The sequence below is a fragment of the Mycetomoellerius zeteki genome, unplaced genomic scaffold (genome assembly GCF_001594055.1).
Source record: "Mycetomoellerius zeteki isolate Tzet28-1 unplaced genomic scaffold, Tzet1.0 scaffold28, whole genome shotgun sequence".
Lineage (NCBI taxonomy): Eukaryota > Metazoa > Arthropoda > Insecta > Hymenoptera > Formicidae > Mycetomoellerius > Mycetomoellerius zeteki.
The window spans coordinates 587,595-603,844 of NW_017257260.1; the positions used below are offsets into that span (position 1 = coordinate 587,595).

The window sequence follows — 16,250 nt, forward strand, 5'->3', positions numbered from 1 at the left end:
TGGGGGCGCGCGCGCGTCATGTAGAATTTATATAAATAAATCGAAATTATTCAATTAATTTTATTTGATGATTTTTAAAAATCCGGCATATGCTTTCTATTAAAAATATAAGATATTTATATCATAAGTATTTTCGAGATCACATTATATCGCGAACAAATATCTAGAAAAATTACTTATTTGGACGTAAATGATACATTTATATTATTTTTATCTGGGTTATAGTCCAAATTTAATAACATAAGTACACACAAGAAAGAAAATTTCGATTTAATAATATTAATATTTAATTGCGAGTGAACTCGCATGTATTTTCGTTACACATTTTTTCTACATTTTGTTTTTGATTCGATGAAAATGTTACAGATTGTTATTGAATTTAAGTAATCAGTGTAATCATATAATATTTTTTTTCTTCATAACTTATATTAACTCACTTTTTTTATATACACGATGTCCCAGATTTTGCGTGACATCTGTTAACTGATTCCTGAATCATTTCAAAACGAAAATCTTAATATCAAAATGTCGAGGCTACAATAGTTTTTAAATGAGAAAGGTTTTTAAAGTTAGCCAGTTAAACTGTCCGAAATTCGCGCGTTCAGGCACAATACTTATAGTAGTAAAGGTGTTTAAAAAAGAATAGAACTAATGCTTGAAAACATCTTTATTACTGTGCAATATGCCATGCCTGGACGTGTGAATTTTGGACAGTTTAACTTTAAAATCTTCTCATTTAAAAACTACTCCTCAACGTTTTGGTACCAAGATTTTTATCTCGATTTATAATCTCAGGAATATACTATAACGAGGAATTTCACACGAAATCTGGAACACCTTGTATGTATACGTGTACATTGGGCGCTTTTCAGTTGCTTAACACATCTTGACATACGAATGTACAAAGTGTAGTACATTGTAATGAATGTGCATTGTACACGATTCTATTGGAACAGAATGTATACGCTGTGCACAGTTTCGAATAGTTAGACTAAATGTAGCTTTTTTTCGTCTGTAATGAAAAAGAAGGAAAATTGCCGGCTACCCAATTTATAATCGCCGCGATTAGTAATATATAATTGTCACTAAAAACACAAACTTACACGACCGACTACTTACTAGTAGCCCTCAGGTTGAGTGTAGTGTTGTGTCGACGATTACAGCAATTCGAACGCAACTTGTGTTAGGCCGGAATCAGACTACGCATGGAAGATTGAAATCGAAGATTGAAGATTAAAATTTGACCAATGAGGGCAAAGGAATTTTAATTCCTATTGTTTTGATTGGTCAAATTTCAATCTTTCAATCTTCAACCTCAATCTTTAATGCTTAGTCTGATTCCGGCCTTACCATGTGCACGAAAGGGTCTAATGATTTCACAATTGGAAAGCACTAGATATGTGTAGATGTGTACGCATGCGCGCGCGTGTGTGCGTGTATAAAAGAAACAGTGCCAAGCAAATTAAGTATAAATATATGTAAATAATATTAATTCTGTTAAGGTGTGCTGTACGAAGTATTTCTTGGTTTTTGTGTTTAAAGAGTCTGCTGTTGATTTGATCCAGCCTGCGTAGAGGCAATCGTTGTAGGGGCGATAACTCGAGCGTATACGGCACCACCTGCGGTTTTTAATCCGGTAGGAGTGGGAATCACTTTGAGTCCATGTAATGTTTTGATGTTAAGTAGTTGACTCGGCAAAATAATTGGTTGCTGCGTTTGTTGTTGGTGCTGTTGCTGAGAGGTGGGCTGCTTGCCTAATACTACGTTCCCACCACTGGTGCTTACTGCAACTCCAACGTTTTTATTACTGCTTGCTAATACAATAGGTTTTCCCGCAAGCTGAGCGGTAACCATTCGAACAGTTTGAGCCTGTTGAGGCTGAGATTGTTGGTGTTGTGTGCTGACTGCTATTATTTTTGATTGACTAGAAGATGCTTGCGCTTGTGGCACCACCTGTAAATATTCGTATAAAGACATGTTCGGAAACACTATTCGAATGGTATCATTTTATTCTTATTTAAAGGGGAATGGCCGAAAAAAAGCTATTTTCGTGAATTGTTTTTGTGAAAACTAATAGCCTGTATGAATTATTGTCTTTATATATTCAAAGTACATACATTTACGAAGTTATTAAAAAAAATTCATTAAATAATATTAATATTTGTAGCCTAAGTGCTCGTTGATGTGCACCTTGTCTGGAAAAACATGGGTGGACGCTCGTGTGGCGTCTGAACGGGAGCTCCGAAATACAATTTTTTTTTTTTATTTTAAAGTATATGAGTGTAATTTCAGTTAAGCGTGCGGATTTTTTGATAAAATAATTTTCGACAAAATGGCGTTGTTTTAAAAAAGAGGTCGCGATTTTGAAGAAGACAATTTTGTTATAAACATTCTGTCCAAAACTCAAGTCATTCGTTTCTCTTATTTCATCATTAACCTATCGTAGAATTTTACACACGTCAATTTTGGTATTTCAACTTCATTATATAAAAAAATTAGACATTTCTATGGTAATTCGATTTACTAAAGAACCACCTTAATCAAATGCATTATAATTCTATTTCTTGATGAAATTTTTACCTTAATGTTCTTAGGAATAGAAAGAAATTTTCGATAATTGTTTTTTTACATACAAATATGTTTTGTACATTGATGAAGGATTTTGTTCAAAGATTAAAAGTGTGGTAGAAATTTAATTTTATTATATGTCGACCTAATTATGTATTTTATTCTTTCAAGATTATTTTTAATATTTTCATTTTATTAATATTATATTTTCAATACTATTAATCCTGTTGTAATCAAAAAGTTTCATTCTTATCAATAAATAATATATATATAAATAAATCTATTACGTAAAGTATACTTACTTGGTACTGAGCCTGTATGACCTGCTTACCCTGCCTATTAAGTTGATTAGTGTGACCAGTAGTAGTAGTAGTAGCCAATTTTAATCCTTTTTGTGCTAGTAGACTTTCAACAGAGATTATTTGTCCCCCACTATTATTTGTTAAAACTTTTGCAAGTATCTTTTGTTGTTGTTGTTGTTGTTGTTGCTGCTGCTGCTGTTGCTGTTGCTGCTGTTGCTGATGATGAGGTGATTGTTGTATTTGCACAGCAATTGGTTTTCCTCCGATTTGTGCAATTATGCGTTGCATTCCTGGAGTTTGTTGTATAGATTGCTGTTGGTTAGCTGTGACTCGTTGTTGGAGTTGTTGTTGCTGAGATCAGAATAAAATTTAAATAAAAGCAAATAATAAATATAATAAATTGTTTGCAAAGATACCTTCAGTTGTTGTTGTTGCTGTAATTGTTGCTGTTGAGATTGAGTATTCGACGGTGAGGATTGTTTGATAAATATAGTTTGACCTTGAAGACCATGGCTCGTGAGTAATGATTTAATTTGACTCGAACTAACTAATTTAATCTGTGATGCCAAAAGAGTTTTGCCTGGTAATACATGTTGTTGTTGTTGCTGTTGTTGTGATTGTTGTTGTTTTATATTGGTAGCTTGTAAAATACTTTTCCCTGCTTGACTTGTTACTATAGTTGATTGCTGTTGCTGCTGATTTTGTGCTTTTGTAGATGGTAGTATCGTCGTTAAATTTGTAGTATTTCCGTTTACTACGTTAGAATTATTACTAATTGAAGCAGATTGCTGTGCAGATTGCAACACAGAGTGTCCAGACAGACGAATAGTTTGCAGACCAGCAGATGTCGATACTTGAATTTGGTGATGCGAATAATTATGTTGATTCGATTGTAATAGACTTTGAGCGGCATTTGTTTTGAGTACAGCGATTGATTTTCCTCCAATAGTAGATGCTTTCTTTACCATCGTTATTGGAGCAAGTTGTGATTTTGTGTCCATTGCAATGTTATCTCGTTCTGTGCTTACTACATTTGTGATAGTAGCCGAAGAAGTTACAATCGATGCAACAGAAACAGGAGTTTCAACGGTAGAAATTGCTGACGTTATTGTGCTAACTGCTAGTTCTACATTAGTATTAATAGTATTAACGGAATGTTCAGTACAAACAGGATGGTCAGAGACACTTTTCTCTTCGGTTTTATGCTGCTCTTTCCTATGAGAAATTAAATAAATACAGTTTATTTCTCTAAAATACTATTATTAGTATTACACACTATTATAGTTTTCAAATAAATATGACATTCTCACTTGGGAATAACAGGTTGCGTAGGTATAGTTGTCATTCGCCTTTCTTTTTTGACAATAACTTCCTTAGTATTTGAAGATTGTTCCTTATTTATATTGGCTGATTTGAGAGTTGGTTGTACTACTTTATTTCGTGATGTATTACCAACGTTTTTCTTATTCTTTGCAATACCTTGTAATTGTTGATGAACCATTTCTATAAAAGATACAAAATATCTTCACACAATCACATAAGCAAATTAGAATTGCGAATGCTTCAGAAATTTCGAGTTGCAATAATAAATGATGTAAAAATACAATTAATAATGTATAAATTAATTGAAATAATAAATAACAAACCAAATTCAGATTCAGATCGTCCTCGATGAAGATAAAGCCATTCCTTCCGACGAGGATAATATCTAACACAAGGATCTGCCTCGTAATGTAACCTATCAAGCGCTCCTGATACCACAGAATGGAGATATCCCTCCTTTTCGTCATTATCTTGTTCTATGATATATTGCGAATCTTTTAATAATTGACAAATGTCAGCTCGAGTCCCTTCACCATTAGGAAGTCGAGCAGTAGCATCTCTAACTAACGCTAAAATTGTTACAAAGTTTGGACGATCCGGCACCAACAACGAATGTCCTCGTGCTTTAGCTTGTCCTGAAGCTTAATATAATTAATATAAATTAATCTTATTTTTCTGTAATAATACACTCTGTAATGATTAAAAAAGTTCACGAAAAATAAAATATTTAGTTTTTCTCTTTAAAAAACTGGAAGTACTGATTTTTATATAATTTTATATAAAAATATTCTTAATTAACAGAAAATATTTTTTCTTAATTAAGAATATTTTTATATAAAATTATATTTTTGATAAAAAAAAGTATCGATTGGGGGGACCCAGTCCCAATGACCTTAACCTTGACATATGTCGTCAAGGTCATGAACCTGAGTGACCTTCAACAGGTTTTAGCCATCGTTCGTTATTCGTTAAAAAGTTATTAACAAAAAAGTTTGAAAAAAATAACGTCTTAGTTCTGCTATATATATAATATTAAAAAACTATTTAAAAAACTATAAAAACTATAAAATTATAAAAACTATATCAAAAACTATTCTATACCCCTTCTTGCTTATGAAATGGCTTTCCACGCGAAATGACTCCCATCCCACCTCCCCCCTGCTTAGGGCCTATGACTCCCATGCGAAATTGCTTTGGATTAATCATTTTGCAACAACACTTGATTCCTTTATTTTTTTTTTATGTTGAGACGAAAAACCATATCCATTTCAATTTCAACGCAGAATGTTTTTCGACTTTCATTAGCAATCCACATCGAGTAGGTGGCATTGATGTTGATGATGGAATTATTTTTATCTTCTTGAGAAAAATTTGTGCAACTTCATTCACAGAAATGATATTGTGAAATGAAGAAAAAAATGGAAAAATTCACCAATTTCGAATGAAGACGAGGATGAATATTAGTACACATAATGTAAGATCATATAAATGTGGCTATCTTCAAAGACTGAACACTACTAAGAACAATGAGATTTCTATGTTTACGTTTTAAAAACATAACACAAACATTGCCCCGTAGAAGGGGGGGAGAGATAGGGTGGGAGTAGCTTCGCGTGGAAGTCCTGCCCCTGAAGCAGGGGGAAGATGGAATGAAAGTCACTTCACGTGGAAAATCGCGCGCCCCTTGGCAGAGGAAAATGTGGAGTAAGTCTTTTTGCGTGGAAAGTTGTATTCCTTGAATTCATCCACCTCATACCTCTCTGTAAAGTTATCTGACTCTTCATACCTAAGGCAGGAAATAATAACTAACTTTGACTGTTAATAATTTTTTAATGAATAACGAGCGACGGCTAAAATCTTTTGGAGGTTACTCAGGGTCATGACTTTGACAACATATGTTAAGGTCAAAGTCATTGGGACTCCCCTAATTGATATTTTTACCGAAATTTTTTCACAACATAATGTATAATGTAAATCAAAATGTTTTACATCTAAATTGTACAAGCAATTTAATAATTTCCGAGATCATTTCTGATGCTAACAAATATCTAGTAAGAATATTCATTATTCGATGTTAATAATAATAATTATCTGAAAAACTGCTAATTTTATTACAAAAAATATTATCTCGGCCGAGAATCGAACACAGATCTTATGCATTCCGTGCATGAGATTTGGGTAATATTTTTCGCAATAAAATTATCAGCATTTTTCAGATGATTATTAACATCTAATAATGAATATTCTTACTAGAATATTCTTACTAAACTGTTAGCATCAGAAATTATTAAATTGCTTGCACAATTTAGTATGTGATATTACTAAATATTTCTGGTATATTACTATATTATTCTATATTATTCTGGTTCTATTCTGATACATGAATGTGTTACCAAGTATAGAGAAACAATTCGGCGCGCTGTTTGTAGAATCGAAAATGTATACAAATTTACAGTAAATCATTAAAGCATTTAAGATTTGCTTTGATCAAAAATAAGAATTCTTCATAGTTAATTAGATTTACTTATTATTTTGTTCTCGGTCTTATTTCAAATTCAAATTCTAAAATGTTTTAGTTTTAATAGCATTTTCTTATGCATTTATATTATATTGTATTGTTTTGTACTATATTGTATTTTGTACACAATCAGTAGGATACATTATGCGATTGCTTATATATCGCGTACATGTTAGTGTATATTAATATTTGTCACAACATGATTTATAATAAGCTTTTGGAAATTCGAATCTAGCACTCGTATTACAAAGCATGAGTTGAACATACCAACATTATGCTGATAAATTCCTTTGACAGGACCGACTACGGACGCGTAACCGTGCATGCGATAAGTAAACGCCTTATGAGGTGCAGTATAACGCATACGCTCCTGTCTTCGGAATTCCTCACGTTCCTCTATTGTGGACGGACGAACTTTCCATTCTGTAGGAAATAGCGGCCGAGGTGGTTCCCAGTCAGTACCAGTGGAACTAGTATCCATATTGGTAGATTCTAGTGCGGGACTTCCGCTTCTACCACTTTGCAGAATTCCACTTGTAACGATTGTGTTATTGCTCATATTGTTATTATTAGAAGATAGTTGAGACTGCTGCGATTTTGTAGATATCACAGTACTAATAGTTTGAGTATATGGTGGTGTCAACATGTCTCTAAAATTATAATTATAAAAGTATAATTATTAAATATTTTTCTATTAATAATTTTTCTATTAATAATTTTTCTATTAATGCTGTTTAATTTACGATTTGTTGCAAAAAACAATCAAGAGAATTTAAGGAGATATACAAATAAACGAGCAAATGAGCAAATGAATTGATTAAATAAAAAAAATGCACATATTTAATTCAAATATAACAACTTATAATATATAGCAATCGAAGATTCAAAAAATTAGTGCTTGTTACAATTCTTACTTATACATAAGAAATTTTGTACACAAGTCCTGTAATCGGGCATCAGAGTCTCTCCCAGCACCAATCCATGCATATATGCCTTGACCCTTATTTTCCAGATAAGGTACGAGTTCCTGATCTTGTTCTTGTCGCTGATCTAAATCTTGAGAATATATTAATTCGCCAGCAAGAAATCCGAGAGCTAATGGTACTAAAGTAGGCCATGAAGGTACCAAAGAATACCTGCGACATCAATTTATTAAAAAATGTTACTTACGATCGCGCACAACGCGAAGAAGTCTTATTTGATATTACCAGTCATTCAAAGGTGAAATAGGATTGCTTTGCCATTGCATTATTGCGTCCTTCATTTCTGTCGCACTCATTCGGTACTCTCCCTTAGAAGTAAAAGCGTCTCTCAGCAGAGAGAAAAAACATGTGTGCGTCTCTTGCATCAATTCCGTCCCGTTGTTAACATTTATATCTTCACTGGATGATACAATCATTTTCGTTTCTGGTATTGATATAACTCTTTCATCTTCGCACCTATAATATCAAATCCCCGATTTAAATATTTTAATTATTAATTGATTAGAGAATCATTGTCTACTATATACATAATGTAGTAAACTTACTTAACATCGTCAAGTATATCAATTCCATCATCAAGTTGAATTGGTAATTGCATCATATCAATACTGTCTAAGTCAAGCTCTTTTTTCGATTCATTTTCCTCTTCTTCTTCAGTTTCAGCCAGTACATCTTCGCTTACGCCCAAACTTAATTCGGTTTTAACTTTGTTATATTCTATATCTTCGACTTCTTTTTTTATCTCTGGTAAATTGGCTACTGTTGGTTTGATACCCTTTTGAGTTACTGGGCTGCTATAAATGAGAAACACGAAAGAAACGCATCAAAGCAATCCTATATTTTATTTTTATCTCATGCATGTACAGCTAATTACATAATTACATTTTCTTTTTGGTTACTTGAAATGCTTCATATGCCTCAATAGGTTCCGATTTAATAGGTGTTGTCATTTTATTGTAATCTATGTCTACGATATTAGGTTGTCTATTGTCGTCCGTTGTATGGGAGTAATCACTGTTATCGCTTTCGTGTTTCACAGAATTGGAATTTGTCAATTTTGGTACGGGCGGACATAACGAATTTTGTTCCAATTTAATCTTCTTCTTAGCAGATGTAACTTTCATAGAATTGCCAATTGTAAGTTTCTGCTTCTGACCAATTTGTGATCTTTGTGTGAGATCGGCAAGCGCAATTCCTTGAGTGTTCAATTCTGGATGAAGCTATGTATACATAGTTTAATTAGTATTGCTTAAATTAGAGATATGCGAATCAAGGTTTTTTGGCTTTGAATCAAATCGAATCAAATCCAAATTTTTTATTCGAATCCGAATCGAATTCGAATCATTTATTAAAAAACATTTGCTAAAACATTTACTAAAATTATTCTCAATAATATTCTCAATCTACAAATACGTTTCTCATAACGTAACTTCTATCAATAATGACACATCAAGTTTTTCTTTCGAAATGTAGGATTTCCCGAGTTAATACAAACTAAATTTCATATATCTGTTAATAAAGGTTAAAAAAATTTCAATAACTTACTTTATCAAATAAATTTACGACTCTTGCATGTACGTTTACTATTTAAGAACCAATAGCACACACAAAAACATAAGATAGTAAGCAGTAAGCGAATTGGCCAATTACAGGCTGTTCCAAAATTTACTGCCAGTATCGAAAATCTATAGTGCACGTGATGTAAACTATAGATTTTCAGTACTAGCAGTAAATTTTGGAATATAAATACCGGCTTCAATTCGAAATTTTCGAATAGTTCATGTTCGAATCATACTGATTCAAATTCGATTCAATTCGTATTCGAATAGTTTGCACATCTTTAGCTTAAATAAGTAATTGTAACAAAATAATAAAGTATTATACATACGTCACGACGGGCACGTCGTTTTTTATGTGCAATTAACATAGCTCGGTAGGTCTCTTCCGTTTGTTCACGTACGAACAATGCTCTACTAGAACTGTATTCCATTCGCTGCAAGGTGGAAAATACAGGTCGAATTGTATCGTCTTCATGACTGAGCTGTAGGCCTTTAACTGACAATCCTTGAAGATTCATAGTAAAACGCCGTTTCCTCTTTTGTTTAGCTCCAGTCATTTGATAATGAGGATAATTTTCTTCGTTTTCAGATGTTGTATCAGCAGACAATCTTGTGCTGGTTCTAAGTTCTGTCCGAACTGCGTTTAGCTCCTCCAAATAACGCAACTGAGTCTTTTCTTCAACTATATTATTTATTTTCATATTAATAATATTCTACAGTCATTATATATTTTTCTGCCAAATGATCTAAGTATGTGAGCAATATAAACAGTCATATTAGATATAAAGCAGACACTCACCCATTATTGGTTTTGATTTGCGCCAATGAAATTTAGACACTGCGCGATTTACTGGTTGATTGAAACCTTGTCTATATGCATTTGATAATAAACTTTCTCGCGATTTTAGCAGCTGACTTGCTAATTCATATGACCGTTTCCGTTCTTCAAACAACGATCTTTTTTTTTGCGCTTTACGAACTAAACCACGTATTCTTTTAATATCGGGACGATAATGACCAGAAGAAAGATGATTATGAAACGTGTCTAATGCTGTTACACCAAATCTATAATACATTTTATTTAAAATGCTCTAATTAAATCAATTTCAGAACCCAGTCTATTATTCTCATTTTGTGAAAAATCTTTTGAAAAATAATTACTACCTGTCGTTTTCTCTATTAAACAACATTTGCAGCGATTTATCCAATTGTGCTTCTATATTGGAGTCTTTTGGAAAAGTAGGCAGAAGATTGTACAATGTTTCTCGTTGACTTTCAGAAAGCCACTCATTCCAGAAACGTGGATAATCTAGCATCTCCTTGAAGATACTAAAATGTTCACAAAGATCCTGCGGTAGTTTTACTTTGATACTGGCAGCAATGCAAGTTTCCCACCTCTAAAAATCAATTTATTAAAATTAAAAATTAAAATACTAACAAATTATAATAATAACTGTATACTTATTTTAATAAGCTAATGTAAAAATTTTAATAAGTTAAAAATTATAGAAAAGTCAACATTTTTTTATTAAAAATAAATATTTCTTATTTATTTTGAACTATATAAAAAGAAAGTTAAACTTCTCATCCTTACACGGATCAAAGCAGACAATGCATCCTCAAACTATCCACACAAATATCACAAACAAAAGTTTGTGTCTGTAAAGTTAGCACGACGTTTTATTAATTTTCAAAAACCAATAGTTCCAGTAGCAATTTTCACATAGTTTTTTGTTTGTTTGAAGTTGATTATTATTGATATTTCCAACATTTTTGTTAACAATTTATAATTATAGTGAGATAAACTTGTTTAGTCAAACAGTATATAATTTAGTACTTACAAACATAACTTGTGTGCTAATATAAATATATATATATATATATACACATATATATATATATAACTTTAATACATTATGTATTTTTGGTACAGGCAAAATAAAATTGGAAAGAATATTTAGGGTGGTATTCATATTTTATTGTTTATTGCTTGTTTGAAATTTATTATAATTGATATTTTTAATATTTTTATTAACAATTTATAATCATAGTGATTAACTTGTTTAGTCAAATAGTACGTAGTTTAGTATACTTACAATATACATAACTTGTGTGCATCTCAGAAATAAATAAAACATAATTTAATCGTCCTATTTTTAAAAAATGTGTTCATTAAACGCTATTAGCAATCATTTGCAAAAAAGTGATTTTCTAAATTATTAAAATTCGAGAAATAATTTGTTTAGAAAAAAATCGACCAAAGAATCATAGAATCATAGAAAAAAAATAATGCAAAAATTTTGACGCAATGATGAGAAAAAAAACATAAAGACAAATAACTTTGCCCATGATTTCTATTACTAATTTACGCTAATTGCGCTCTTCCCTTTAAATACAAATATAAAACCAGATATAAATCTTACCAAAGCATCGGGGTTCTCAATGTTTACTATGAATTCTGCATTTTCATTTTCCTCTTCATCTTCCTCTGCAGAACTATGGCTTTCACTACTGCTCATGGCATGATCTTCTGCGCTATCTTGTTCGCTATCTGTTGTTGTACTACTACCACTTATACTACTACTGCTACTATCAGTTTTAGAACCATGTGTCGAAGCTGCTTCTTCATCTTCTTCTGCTCCACTATCCCCACCAGCTGAACATTCATCTATCTATGTATAGTAAATATATACATATATACAGGGTCCGTCAAAAGTCCCGGGCCGCCTGAATATTTCAGAAAATATGCATTTTTGAGAAAAATGTTTTAGACAAAAGTTGTAGGGTTTAAAAAGATCTATTCACTGATCACATCTTTTATGCCAGATTGTCAAAAATTTAATAGCTGGTGTCAAGAGCTTTCTAAAACACTATAATAAAGTTATTTTTCATTAAGTACTTTTCGAGTTATAAGGTTTAAAAGTTACAATACCGCCGGTATTAGCATTACGCAAGGTGTCTGATCGATGGCTAAAACCTCTTGAATGTTGTTCAGAATCATGTCCTGGATAACATTTATCAAGATCAAAGTCATTGGAAATCATACCTATTATTTTCATTTTTGCACTAAGAATTCATTTTTACGTAAAAATGAAAATAAGAGTTATAACCTTCAATGACTTTGACCTATCCAAAATCCGTTATTTCCATCTTCTTTCCCTTACCTACAACTTTCATATAAAACTTTTTCCTGTATCTCTCTTAGTTTCTGAGATATTCGCCTAGGACGATTAAAATGCCCCACTCTGTAGTATATATGATATTAGCAATATGCTAGCAAATGTTTGTTCATTCGTTTCAGCAGAATATTATGGTAGATTAATATCAATAGTATCTATATCAACACTTAAGCTAAGTTAAGCTTTAATCTATCAGCAGAGCTTGTCATTTGACAGCAAGTTACTAATAGGAACATCATAAGCTATTATTCTGCAAACATTTAAATAAAATGAATCATTTAAATTATAAAATAATCTATTTAGTCTCTCTCTTCCTCCCTCTCTCTCTCTCTGTCGCAGATGCACATATACATATGTACACACACACACACACACACACACACACGCACACAAACATACACACACAAATATATAATTTTGCTCTAATATATTATGTTGTTAATTAATAAGCTAGTAGTAATATGAAATAAATTATTATAATTATATAAGAATTGTGTGTGTGTGTGTGTGTGTGTGTGTGTGTGTGTGTGTGTGTGTGATAAAAAATTATAATATGTCAAAATTTAATTATAGCCTCTTTAATAAGAAATATCAATACTAACCTCCATTTCTCTGGTTTTTTAATCCCGTACACTTCTGCAATTTGCACTGCGTTTATACTCTAGTTTACATTATACATTTGATATGAGTACTAACTAGTAGCTTTCTATTGAGTTATCTTAATTTTGGCACATATTTTATCTAAATATGTGTAAACATATATATGATATATGTATTTAATTATTTTGATGCATATTGTATGCCAATTTAGTACATTATTTTTTAAATACATTACTGATGAAATTAAATATATTATTTTTTAAATACATTGATGAAATTAAGATAATTTAATAGAAAGTTACTATATTCTGATAGCAAAGTCTGCTACTAATTTTTGATTGCAGAAAGACAACAAATTGTACACAGAGTTTATACTATAAGGCAATGTCAGCAAACTGCTATCAAAAATATGATAAAGCCTGCTAACATGCTATGCCAGCAAATTGGTGACAAAAGCTGAACAGAGTCTGCTGCATAACCTGATAGTAGATTGCGAGCTGAAACCGAGCAGAGCCTGCTGACATAAACTGACAGCTGATTGGCAGCAGAAATCAAGCAAGATCTGTCATTTTCATATACGGTCCTGCCACAAGAGATTTGTTTTTCGTAAAAAGGAAACGCTCAGGAGTCCTATAACTCTGGATCTACAATAAGTGATTTAAGCCTTAAGCCATAAGAAATTGACCAATTACAGTCGAATTCGAGGAGAATAATCGACTATGATTTGTCTATTTCCTATGACTTAAGGCTTAAAACTCTATTGTAGATCCGAGGTAAAAATTGGCACATGTAAATCAAATAAACAAATCTCCTAGATTCCCAAACTCTTTCGAAGTGTGCTTTCTGAATCTTCGAATATTTTTTTTACTATTATAACTTTCTCATGTGTATTTTGAAATGTGAAACTAATCAATAATATTTTAACAATAAAACTGTATTGTTTCCAGTTTTCACACCAGTATATATAAATATTATAAATATATAAGATAGATCTTGCTCAGTTTTTGCTGCCAATCTGCCATCAGGTTATGTCAGCAAGCTCTGCTTGGTTTCTGCTTGCAATCTGCTGTCAGATTATAGTTGCTTTCCATTTATGATTATAGATTCTCAGATAATTCTCACTTGTGATATCGTAACTCAGTTGAATGTGCATTCCTTTTGCATTTTGACACGTGAGATTCAACTGAGTTTTTACCTATAATCTATACAAGATCGAGACCGTATGGTGAGTCTCGTAAACTCACTTCAAAATGAGGATATGTGTTGACATGTGATATCTTTTTATCAAAGTAAGCAAGTAATGACATCATTAATGTGAGTATAAAATACTCAGCTCACTTCAGACTCAGTTTCACTTATGTGTAAAGCCTGATTTATAATGGCCGTAACCGTTAACTTATGCCAGTGCCGGTAAAGTTCAACTATAGGATTTCGTTCATACTAATACAGCAAGTTAGTATGAACGAAAGCATTGAAATCCCATGGTTGAGCTTTACTGGCACCGGCATAAGTTAACGGTTACAGCCATTATAAATCAGGCTTAAATGGAAAACAACTTATATCAACAACTCTGCTCACTTTTTATCAGCAGACTTTGTTGACAAAAACATAGCCAAATGCAGACACAAATAGCTATGGTTTTGTAGTCAAAATCTAATTGAGTTTGCTGCTAATTTGGCCTCAAATTTTTAACATTTTGCTATCAGGATATATATATAAAATACATGGTAATTATACAGTTTAGTATCTCGCAACTCATAGATCAATAAAATTAGACTTATTTGACGCGTTTTTGCATGAAACGAAAGAATCTGGCAGAAATAAGCGTTGCTCTGTCCCGAAAATCGAGATATTAAATGTTAAAATTCACAGTCATTCAGGTTAGGAAAACTTCCACAGCCACGCAACACTACGATGTGAGCAAGCGTTGCGGTCGTATTTTCATGTTTTATAGCTACATGCGCATGTATTTTAGTTATTTCTCACTATTTTAGGTATCTGTCTACTTTAAAAACACAATTTTGTACTTTAAAATATAAATTCTGTTTTAAAAACAAATTCCCTGCTGTAAAAACAAAAATTACATGAGAAAATAAAGTGTTTTTAAAGCAAATAATTTGTGTTTATAAAGCAGAGAATATATGTAATTAAAGCAGAAAGTATTTATTCCAGCTTCTCATGTTCCTCTATGCTATCATGGCAGATTTTCTAACCTAAATAGTCGTCAATCTTAACGATTAATACCTCGGCTCGCGGGGCAGAGTGACGCCTTTTTCTGCTAGATTCTTTCGCTTTATGCAAAAACGCATTGAATAAGCCCAATTTTATTAATTTTTAAGCGTTGCGGAGTATTATACTGTATAATTACTAAATATATAAACTCTACGTTCTACATGCATACTGATGCCTACACAGTACACACAGGGAAAACGATGAGAAAAGTCTTCAAATATTTCCCCACTCGTACAAGCACTTGTATCGTACTGCACAGATAATTATTACAAAACGAATATTGAATAATATCCGAACTATGTATTTGTCTCTGCACAAATATTCAACATTTTTTGATTGAATAGTAAACCATGAATGAAGAATAGAGACAAGACCGAACCATGGTGGAATCAGAAAGTTGAACCCATGATGGAAATACGTAAGTCCGGATCCACAATGTGTTCTAAGAAATTGACCAATTACCCCGGATCTACAATAGAGTGTTAAGCTTTAAGCCATAAGAAATGGACGAATCATAGACTGCGTTCAGCAGAGAAAGCAGCTTTGCAACTGTTGTAAAATTCTTCAATATAATTGGTTTATACGTTTAGATCTGTAAGGAATCAAAAGCAAGAACCAATCGTATTGAAGAATTTTACAACAGTTGCAAAGCTGCTTTCTCTGCTGAACGCAGCCATAGTCGATTAGTCTCCTCGAATTTGACTATAATTGGTCGTTTACATCAAGAAAGCAGACGACCTATTTGAGGTGAGAGTGCTAAAATATCCGGCCTGACTTGCAACAGGTCGGGTCAGGTATCAGAGTATTTGGCTACGTTTACACCGTACATTTAGGCCGCGGCCTATACAATAGATGTCCTTGTTATCTTGTAGGTTAAACAAAGATATCTATCGTATAGGTCGCAGACTAAACGCACGGTGTAAACGTAGCCTATAATAAGAGTCTGGCTATCACGTATGTTTTATCAGATCTCGATTTGAAGTATT

The 16,250-nt window shown here is 32.2% G+C and overlaps 1 protein-coding gene across 1 annotated transcript; it reads right to left on the reverse strand.

Moving 5' to 3' along the window:
• Positions 1–1,345: 1,345 nt before the first annotated feature.
• Positions 1,346–15,583, reverse strand: NFRKB (nuclear factor related to kappaB binding protein). The gene is made up of 16 exons (XM_018450396.1): positions 15,455–15,583; positions 13,035–13,093; positions 11,677–11,925; positions 10,418–10,650; positions 10,053–10,318; positions 9,583–9,935; positions 8,577–8,914; positions 8,240–8,488; positions 7,920–8,150; positions 7,626–7,847; positions 6,979–7,361; positions 4,517–4,834; positions 4,181–4,373; positions 3,287–4,085; positions 2,871–3,221; positions 1,346–1,953 (listed from the first exon to the last, which is right to left on the reverse strand). Exons 2-16 carry the CDS (start codon positions 13,038–13,040, stop codon positions 1,537–1,539), a joined length of 4,608 nt encoding a protein of 1,535 aa, XP_018305898.1. The 5' UTR covers positions 13,041–13,093; positions 15,455–15,583; the 3' UTR covers positions 1,346–1,536.
• Positions 15,584–16,250: the final 667 nt, after the last annotated feature.